Source organism: Adiantum capillus-veneris, chromosome 29 (assembly GCF_014529385.1).
Source record: "Adiantum capillus-veneris isolate H3 chromosome 29, ASM1452938v2, whole genome shotgun sequence".
Taxonomy (NCBI): Eukaryota; Viridiplantae; Streptophyta; class Polypodiopsida; order Polypodiales; family Pteridaceae; genus Adiantum; species Adiantum capillus-veneris.
Window position 1 is genome coordinate 39,374,576 of NC_140959.1, and position 10,733 is coordinate 39,385,308.

At 39.5% G+C, this 10,733-nt stretch overlaps 1 protein-coding gene across 2 annotated transcripts in view; it reads left to right on the forward strand.

The window, feature by feature from the left end:
- LOC147419068 (adenylate kinase family protein) overlaps window positions 1-8,795 on the forward strand; it is a 144,267-nt gene extending 135,472 nt beyond the window's left edge. Inside the window, exons 14-19 of one of the 2 annotated variants that reach the window (XM_086506399.1) lie at window positions 786-851; window positions 928-957; window positions 3,072-3,181; window positions 5,321-5,458; window positions 7,060-7,092; window positions 8,510-8,795. In XM_086506399.1, coding sequence (XP_086362525.1) covers window positions 786-851; window positions 928-957; window positions 3,072-3,181; window positions 5,321-5,458; window positions 7,060-7,092; window positions 8,510-8,534 — 402 coding nt within the window. In that variant the 3' untranslated portion in view covers window positions 8,535-8,795. The remainder of the gene's footprint in view (window positions 1-785; window positions 852-927; window positions 958-3,071; window positions 3,182-5,320; window positions 5,459-7,059; window positions 7,093-8,509) is intronic. The other variant, XM_086506400.1, reaches the window with a different exon arrangement.
- The last annotated feature ends 1,938 nt before the right edge of the window (window positions 8,796-10,733 follow it).

Here is a 10,733-nt window from a genome sequence, read left to right on the forward strand (position 1 = left end):
GATTAGTCATGGCCCTAAGAGTAGATAATTTTGAACTCTCGTAGTCCATAGGAAACTAGTGACAAAAGCGTTTGCCTTTGGTTTCTGGGTGCATAGTCCTGGTCGTTCTTCTTGTATACCTTTTTGGTGTATGAGGGGAGCGGCCGGGCGTGCCCTACCCGACTCCCGAAAACAAAACTGGTTTCCCTCCTTTGGCTCCCTACTGTGGCCGGTCTGCTAGCTTAACCAATATTCTAGTTTTTTCTCCCCTGGCACTTCCTCATATTAAATGATCAGTTTAACATGAGAAAATCATTTAGGAGAATTAGATATCGATTATTATGACATGTTCCCCTGTAAAGCTAACTGTCTAGAGGACTCGAGGGCCAATCTGGCTTATCTTGTCTCTGGTAGTATCCCATAAGCTGTGCATAAAGCAGACTGACTTTGTAGGTTGCACTGTTGTCTATAACAAGTAATCATGTCCAAAATTTTCCCGAAAAAATAAGCTTACTGTCCCTTTTTTCTCGATCTTAAAATCACTTCAACGGCAGCTGATGTCCCCACGTATGTCCTTGACTGTGTTTGAATGACAACTTGCAAGAAGGAATTTTTGTAATGCTTTCTGCCTCAGGTAGAGCACCACGCTCGCTCTGATATTTAATTCACAGAGCTTTTTTTGCTGGTATTGCAAATCTTAGTATAGGTAGCGTCTGTTATATCAGTGTGTTTGCCAAGTCATATTGTTTGCTGACTTGTTGGTGTTCAGCTTTTTGTGGGCTTGAACTATAACCAAGGTCTTGCAGGATTTGCAAGCAATGGTGAAGGCAGCTGGAGATAGACCTCTCATAATTGTTAATCCAAGATTAAAGGTAGTAATTCTCTTTTATGTTCGGAGTCACATTGCAATTGATTTCTTAATCTAATCTTTGAAATGTATGTTTTCAGGACTTGCCAAGTGCAGCAGGCGTCATGCAGGTTGGACTCTTCCACTTCTTTGATTTTAATTTCTGTGTAAACTGAGAAGAGAGCATTTATTGTTAAAATGTGATAATTTCCTATCTTTTGCAAAGGAGTTTGGCAGGGCTTATGGGGCGGGTCTTTGTTATATGAAGATCAAGAAATTAAATACACTTCAACAAATTAGAGGCACGTGATACAGGGTCAGTTTATAGCATACTACTGATAAAGGGTTTTATTCTGACTCAGGACAGTATTATTAGTGATAGATTACTTTCCCAGATACTTACCTAGGGCATGATTTTGATTAAGAGCTGTGGTTATCTTGAGTTTGTGTCATGAAATTGCCTTCACATGTGGCCAATTTAGTGTCGATAAAATTTGGTGTTAGTACTGGTTGTTGCCGTTTGAGGCACCTACATGGTGCATTTCAGGCTGAAGTAAATGCACCTTTGTTTCTGATATTACTAGTCAAGCAAAGCTTATGAGTGATGGGTTGTGTTAGTAGAGAAAGTGGTCATGAATCTTGGATCCACAAATCCAAATATACATAAATGGAATTTTTTTTTGTAAAGTTCGCTCTCTTTTGCTCCTCTCCCATCAAAGGAGTGACTAAATATTACCCCTCGCCCAGGGAGTGTCAATAGTAATCCTTCATGTCGTGGCGTGAGTGATCTGATATGAATTACTTGCTTGTTTGCTTGCCAAAAATACTGCCCGATGTACTGAAAGTCTTTGTATGGCACCAATTGATTGCTACTTACAACTTCAGTGCACAAGACCACCTGGTTTGTAAAAGGCAAAATTTGCAGTAGCATGCTCATGTTAGCAATGCACACCCAGTCCTGGTGAAAGCTAGCAGAAATTTCCTGGCATGAATTATCAGCTTTTTTTTTTTTTGGCTGTTTATGTTAACACCTAAATTTAAATCTGAATATAACCCTTATATATGTGGACCCACCGGAACTAGAAGGGAAGATCCGAGGTGCATTTTGACTAGATCATCAAAGATGGAATATATATTGGACCACCCTAGAATGCATGGTTTCATATGTCATCAAGATGACTAAGCACCGTGGAAGGATGATCAATTTGGCCACCCGGAATTGATACTCCCGATGCATCCCACAGATTTTACTCTAGAAGGGGCTAACCACCAGGGACCAGGTCATCCAAAAGGGGTATTTCTTATCACTGCATTAGGATGTGGTGACCATAGCATTGGGAGAACAGAACAATGGACCAAGTAGATATTGTGTGCTATAATTAACACAAAATTGGACTTGGGTTTGCATACTGTGGATCACGGACTTTCCATCCAGATGGATTAAGTAATTGCATACATTCCTCCATGAGACTGCACCTGGGGATGCTCTGACAATTATCCTCATTCTGGTGTCAACTCCATTATTTTTGCTCTCTTTATATGAGTGATTTAGTCATGCATCCTGTATATTGATATTGTCATGTCCTCCCGCATTGTGAGTATTTGTCCAATCTGTGGTACCAGGCTCTCTAAACCAGCCATGCAATCTCACTGCTCCATACAATTTTGAACATACGAGCTAACCAACTAAAACCGCCAATGGATGATGTGCTATCTTTCATGTAAACAGAAGGATCTTCTTTGGAATATCTCAACCCCACAGAGAAGCCAAATGTCTACAACAAGTACCAAAGTGGCCCCCTCCAACAAATTAGGGGTTCTGTGTGTATGTGATGGTTGTGCATAGTGCTAGTCTACCAAATCTCACTGCATACCAAAAAAAAGGTCACGGGAATGTCTGTAAATGATAACCAACTGCAAAAAAGAGGTGAACAATTCATCTCCAGGTGAGCACTGGCTGGCATGATATCTCTCCCAACGATTGTAAGTGCTCTTTGCTACCGATGCTAAGAGTTGCTTATTATGGCACTTAAAAGTAAATGCTGTCTATCAAGCTCCTCTGACAGAGAAGATCTTCTCTGATCAGAAACTCCAAACTTTGATGCATGACTGTGTTATATCAAAAAGCACTCCTAGTTCACATCTTTGTTTTCTTTCTAATTCAACACTTAAGAGGTTTGAGATTGACTAAGCAACAGTTGAACGTTAACAGTTTTGATAATGTGTTTTCATTCTCTTTAATCAGGTTCAAGGGCGGGAAAAGAGAATGGAATTTGCAGGATCTTTCTTTGTTTGCTATAATTTTCGCCTTTTGTACTTGTCTGGCACTCAGTATCCAATCTTGGGTGCATTGAGGTATTCCAAAAAAATTCTCAATTTGATGTATTTATATGCTTGAGGGTGACCTTTTCTACATAGTTTTTCTTCCAGTTTGTATTCAATGCTCTGTCTAGGATGATTGTTCTAGACATTAAAATCATAGCAGTATGTTTCTTGATGTTGAGAATAGCGATAGAATCGTAGATTTTCCCCTTAATAGAAATGGAAGACTCATCTGCATGGATGCAAGAATAAGTTATTGTCGCACAGACAAATGAAAAGAGGGAGCTTTGGATTTGAAGCATCAATCAAACATGCCTTCTAAATTGCTGCCAGCTGGTATGACATATAACAAGTAACTTTATCCAGATTTTCGGTGACAGTATCTATTGTTGTTCTTTAACGGAAAAATTGCAAGTAGCTATTTTAAATTTAAGGCGACAAGGGTGGTATTGAAAATATAGATTTGGTTGATTTGCTGAAAGTAAAAGGCTATAACAAGGTTTGCTTTATAATAAATGGCCATGCAAATGGCTATTCTTGGATCCTACTCTTGTAATCTCAACAGCTTGATTCTTGTCATCTCTTTGAGATTTTCGAAGTTTTTTTTTGGAGATTATTTTGTAGCTTTAGGGGTCTTTTAACTTTGCGTTCAGCCTCTCTATATAGCAAAAATGGGGGTGATGAGGAATGTTGTTGGAGCATGGTAAAAATTAGATGATGGATCATTGTGAACAAATAAACACAGACATAGCACAAAATAGCGATTAACAATCTCATGTTTATAGAGTATGTTTCTCCAACCTAATGATTGACCCAATTATTTGAAGGTAATAGAAGGGTAAGTTATCACAATGGATGCTGTCAAGGCTGAGGAAGAAGCTAGAGTTTGGATTTGCATGTATTTGCTGTTCCATTTTTCACTTTTCTTTCCACCTGGCAATTACTACAGGGGCAGGATGTGTCCCTTCTACCCTTGCCTTTGCCACATTCTTTTCCACTCTCTGTGCATCCATAAGGAGTGCATTGAGTGCTGCCATTTTTCCTTCTCAAAACTTTCCCAGGACCCTGCTGTAGAGGGTCCTAACTCTTGGTTTGGCATCTTCTTTGAGTTTCATTTGTAACATGTATCTCATTGGCAAATGCAGCTTTCCCTTTTGGCTACCTCAATATCATTTTAGGTTCTTTGATGTGTTGTCCTTTTGAGGTGCTACTGCCGCTTCTTGCTTACCTAGCTAGTGCTTGCTTGCTGCCAGGGCTCCTATGAACATGGTATTACAATAGGGATTGTGCCCTTTTGCAGTCTGGAGTGCCACTGCCTCCTCTTACTTGCCTAGTTGTTGCAAGCAGGCTACGAGCTACCTCTGCAGCTCACTATTGAGGTGTCTTTGTTTTCTTTATTCTTGAACAAAAGCAGTAGGGTATATGTACGTGATACAAGTAATTAGAGCATCCAACTAGAGTTTTTGTAGGCAAGCATAGACAATAGTCAAGATCACATTTTTTGGGGGAAAGCTAGAACTTAAGGATGGTTTTGAGAAAACTTGTATAGTCTTGCTCATGAATGGCGGAAAGAAAAGTATCTCTCCCCAAATTCTGCTAAAGAAGATGGACAGTTGCCTTTTGGTAGTGTATCTACCTTTTCTATCAATAAATAACATAATAACATGATATGCCTGTAGAATAAGGGAGAAAATCACGCAAGAGTCTGTTGGAAATAAGAGTTAAATTGTATAATACTTTGATAACATTATACAATTGCATTTCTGTATGACACCATTTTACTTGCAAATGGCACTCGCTAACTATAGACGGAAATGCTGGTAATGTGTTTCTCAAAGATGTGAATGTTTTACATTGCAATATGTTGGAATTTGACTGACTACCCATTTATTCAACTAGCTGTAGCAAGTTGCCCTTATAAGTACTCTTTACCTAAATTGTTGACAATGATGAGCTCTTTGAACTGTGAAGCTCTTTTGATCTGTTCTGTCATGGAAAGGTGGTTACAAGTTTTCAATAGACATTGCCATTTATAAAAAGGAAAGGGAATATATAAAACTGGTTCATCAAGCATCTACTTGTATTGTTGATTTGTCTTTGTTTTGAATCATGTTAGGAGTTGAAATGAGCCTTATCTTGATTGTTCCCTTTTTCTTCGAAACTAATTTGCAGAAAGGCATATCCTTCGCAATATGAAATCTACAAAAGGGTTGATCTCGATTCTGGCAAAGAGAAGTATGTGCTGCTTGGTACCTTCAATGAGGAGCCTACTACTGCAGAGATAACTGCTGCCTTTGATGGCCGTGATCCGTAAGTTCAATATGATGTCAAGTGTTTTATGGAAGCATTAAGTTTTGTCCACTTGTTCTTTTGCTTTCCTTTTTAATTATCAAAAGCCAGAATTTGGGTCTTTCCTGAGGCTTAATTTGCAAACATTTTACTCTTTTTTTTGTTCTAAAGAAACATGAGCTCAAGTCTAAACATTAATGAGAAAGGAGCCATTGGCTGAGAGATTGTTTGGAACGCTTGGGAGCAATCTACTGGCTTTCTTTGGGGAAATATCTTTCTGATAGGCTTAAGTGGCAGAAATCCTATGTAAAGAATGGAGCTGGGGTTTTAAAGGGTGATTAAATACAGATTCTCAGCACATTGGCTAGCAGTATTGGGAGTGAATTGGGCATTTCAGATGTGCACGGGTTTCTAGCTTATACAATATCCCAGCATGCATGCGAGTATCTTGAAGGTTATTTGTGGATCATCAATAACAACTTGAGGGGAGAGCAGTATACATATGTTTATAGGTGGTGATCTTCCATGGTTATCACCACCTTGTCTATACATGTATTGCATTCAATCTATTTGCACTAGTCCGCGGATCTCTATAAACAAAGGGATCTTCCGTGGTGTATATGCATGCCACAATCGCCCCCAAAAACTCTGCAGAAAGAAATCCCGATGCTATGTAGACAGGGCGGGATACAGTTAGGGCTACCATACAGGGCAGACTACTGGACATACAACATTCGAGATGACCTATAGTCCGAGGGAGATAATGCACCGATGTCATCTACAGAGGATCATCCTGGATATTGTTCTCAGTTATCAGGAGGGCCTACTGGCTTTTTTACATGGCAGTGACAAATACCATACTGAAGAGACCCATGAAACATCTACAGTATCTAGCGACTTTCTCTTCCACGCATGGAAGGAATGTAGTACAAATTTCATTTGATAGGTAGTAAATGTGGGGAAAAAATAATCACATTTTAAGGAGGGAGAAGTAAGTTTTTGGATACATTGAAGCACAAAGATTTATGCCCAAAATAGAGTCATGTAACAGTGAAAGCCGGGTAACATTAAATCACAGAGCATTATGTGTGAAAGTTGCAGTTATATTTACCTGTGAAGTAGTGCTATGCCTATGCAGGAAGAACTACAGTTGATAGGTCGCATATGAGGTGTGCTACTCTAGTCTTTTGATTTAACATTATGGATAGCATATACCCCTTTGTCTTCGGGGTTTTTTTTGTGCCTATGATAGGAGTTGGAAGAGGCCAAGGTTATGGATATGGTTGTGGTTATGGAAACAATGAGGGGTAATTGCCAGCATGGCCAGTAGGGAAGGGCACTAGTTTTATTCCTATGCAGCCAGGTCAATCTTGGGTATTTCCTAGTACACTTATGTTGGTACCACATTCTTGGCAATGAAGAACAATGAAGCTTCACAGAAATCAACATGCACTGTGACTGGAAGGATAATCAAGCATAGGCTTGCAATTTCATGCAGGTCTCTTTGGAGAACTTACTTTACTGCTTCTCATGTGCTTAGTTGAAGTCTAAATCAATAACTATTTCTGAGTTTTTGCTTCATGTACGGTACGTTTCTGATGTTTTTCCTTGTTTTTGTGAAGCAGGAAGAAACAATCTGGTGTGGCTGGATTCTGGTAGGCATAACATTGTATTAATTTGTTTAACTCTTCAATTGTGGAGGTCCGGTTGTTTTGTATGTTTAGTGGTGTATTTTTAACAAGTTGAGGTCGTTCAATGGCCTGTTATGTTAAGAGTTCGAGAAGGTTTGGGGAAGAAATATGGAACTTCTTGAACAGATGAACTCACATGGGTTTTCTTTTTTCGTTTATAGGGAACTGTGAAAAGTAAGATAACTCTACAAAGACAAAAAATTCACTATTTTTACCTTATGAACATGGGAAGCCCATTAATGAGCACTTTTCTTTAAGCATATTAGTAAAGTGTGTTTCAGAAGATAACCAATCTCAGCCTGTTAACTTATTGTTTGCTCAAACAACTTAGTTATAGACCTCAAACTCCAGGCCAAAAATGGTACAATTCGTTCATCTATGTCTGTTCATGTTAAAAATAGTGTATAGTTTTTCAAAAAGAGTAATTGACTTCTGTGTGTCAGACATTTGCAGTATGTCAGGCTCTGCTCAGAATTTTAGATCATCATGGTTAGAGGGGAAGGTCACCTTGTTAAACAGACAAGGACTTTATATGACCACTCAGGGTCTCCAGAGGCCTGTGTTTCCCTGGGAAAATATTAATGACACTCAGGGTCTCCAGAGGCCTGTGTTTCCATGGGAAAATATTAATGACATTGGAGATAATACTCTTCACTTTCTGGTGGGCCTTCCTTTGTCTATAAGAGAGCTAACAACCGTCAAGGAGGACGTGCAGTGACATTGATGGGTGGTTAGCATCCTTCACATAGCCATGTTTCATATGGGATTTAAGTAAGCCTCAGGGTTGACACGTACGGTAATGTACCATGAGCACAAGTGCGAAGACGTGTGGTACTAATCTTATCAAAAAAATTGTAATGTATGGAGCTTACGTATGATAAAAATTAGAAGGCGTGCTTTTTCAGCTTAGAGTCTAGTCTTTAAAGAATAAACATCAGGGAAAAAGCTTACATGGGAGAAAGGGCTGAAAAGGCTAGAGCCTGAATGTGTGGAAAAGGTCAAAAAAGAAGCCCACTATGTGCGAAAATGATCATTTCGACTAGTTAACAGAGACCTCAATGTTGACATGAAAACTTTGGAACAAGTCCTGAACAAATTGTACTAGTTCATGGTACAGAAAAGAACGTACAGTTGTACCAAACGTCAAATATGAACATAAGGAGATCACTAAAAGTCCTAGAGTACAACTCTCAAGTGAGTAGTTAGAGCAGTGCTCTACTTAGTCCTATCAATACCACTTGCTTGTTGTAATGGAGATGTGGAGCAGAGAGTTCATACTAAGTGTCGTAACAATTGCCCTTCCATGTTGTTGCAAATTCTTGTAGCTTGATGAGAGTAGTAATAGCACCGCATGGTCTAATGGTTATCCCATGTTTTGCAGGAATTTTCTTTTTGGCAACATCTGAGTGCTTGTGATTTATTGGATCTTCTAAATTAAAAGCAGATAGTGGAAGTACACGCAAACCGCTGGTTCAAATTATACAGGTTTTGGCCGCAGTGTGCCCTTGGAAATTCAGCTTATCTCATCGGTATCGTAGATTCTTATGTTGAATTTCAATAATCGAAGGTGCTCGTGTCTATTTTTTATTCTTGTCCTGTGGCCAATCCAAATAATGTAATATCGTGTACAAAATGTAAATATTGTCTTAAAGGCAGTTTTGCAACCATGGTTTGTCTTTGTGCTACGCAATTTCTGACTCATGAGAGAGTATCATTTTCTTTTCCATGTCAAACGGCCATGTTGTATATCTGTGTATGATAATTATGCACTACACAGACTCAATCTACAGTTTTGGAATGGATATATATAACGGTCAGTGGATTATGTGGATCACCATGTGGAAGCGGCTATGGATTTTGTGGCATGTATTATATCCTATATAGTATCCTTTATACTGTGCTCTATGATGTGAAATGAGCTCTTCTGGATTTCCAACAGTGGTACTACAACATTGTGAGCTTAGGATCCTCTAAAGGAAACCCTTAGTATATAAGGTATCCTGCAATGTGTGAACAGACCTTTTGACAATTGTGGATGAGAACTCTTGAGACCTTGAGTACGGAGTCTCATCTTCAATATGTATTGGAAAAAGATCCTCCAGTGGCTTCTGTTTGTGTTGATTGTATATTTAATGTATGAGTATGTTTGCTCGCTGGCGTATTCATCAAAGTGATTCATATTTAAACATGTGCGTACTGTTGAGTAGTGCCAATGTGCATTGTTTGTCTTTGCATTACTTGCATCCATCTCTATTCCGTATATTTTCTTGTAGTAGGGGGTATGTGATAGAAGATGGAAAATTTAAAAATTAATATAAGGACTCAAAGCAGGAGGAGAGGTTTGCTGACACTGCCCATGTACCAGATCGTACACTAGTTTAACATAGGATAGAGCTAGTCAGCTTGATGACTTCATGATTATACTTCCCTGAGCATATAGATGTGCACCCATACCCCCTAGTGATAGAGCTCCAAACCCTCTCCCCCCCTCATATACCATGTATCTTGTATCCTAGCCTCCCATGAAGCACCCCCTACCACAGGACCCCATTTTGTTCCTTTGTACTTTTGTCCTTTCTCGATAGATGGAGGACACATATGTATATTTGATTTTTCTCATAGGCAGACTTCGGACGTAAAAAGGATCTTTCTTTCTTTTTTCTTTTTTTTGCTCTCTTTCACATATTGCCTTTTTCGGGAAATTCTGGCTGAATATTTGTGAATCAGTTTGTGAACTTGTTCATGCTTCTGCACCTCCATGGCTTATTAGGGATGCCCATATCACTAGCAGAGATCGGGAAAAACTTGAAAGCAGTGAGTCTCTCTTCATTTGTGGCCTCTCTCAAAGCCTGTGCCAAAAGGAGGGATCCATACAGTGGCATCAAACTGCATGCTGTTGCTGGCTCAACTGGGTTAACTGTTACCTGGGCAATATGCTCGTCATCATGTATGTGAAATGCGGAGCCATTGCCAAAGCACAAGGAGTGCTTGATGAAATGAACGTTAGGAATGCGTTCGCCTGGTCTGCACTCATGTTTGGATATACCCAACAACGGCAGGGGAGGGAAGCTACAAGTGCATGCAAAGTGAGGCCTCTCTCCAAAAGCAGTCACCTACACTTGCAACTTAAAGTGGTATCATACAAGAACTCAACTGTGGTAAACAAAGTCGTAATGAAATTGTCAATCAAGGGCTGTTCGAGACAAACGTTGTGATTGGCAATACTTTGGTTGACATGTATGCAGAATGTGCTGCAATTGCTAAAGGTAAGCAAGTGCTTGACGATACGTACATGAGAAATGTAGTCTCTTGGTCCTCACTTATTGCAGGCTATACCCAACTGGGTCAAGGCAATGAAGTTCTTTCTGCATTGTCATGAACCATGCAAAGGGAAGGTCTCTCTGCAGATGCAATATGTACACTTGCATTTTAAAGGTTTGTGGCATCACCCAAGAAGTCCATAACGGTAAGAAAATTCATGAAGAGCTTATTCGACAAGGGATGTTGGGTGCAGATGTTCTGCTTGGCAATGCTTTAATCGACATGTATGTCAAATACAGTGTGATTTCTAAAAGAGCACACGAAGTGCTTGCCGGTCTTTCTAT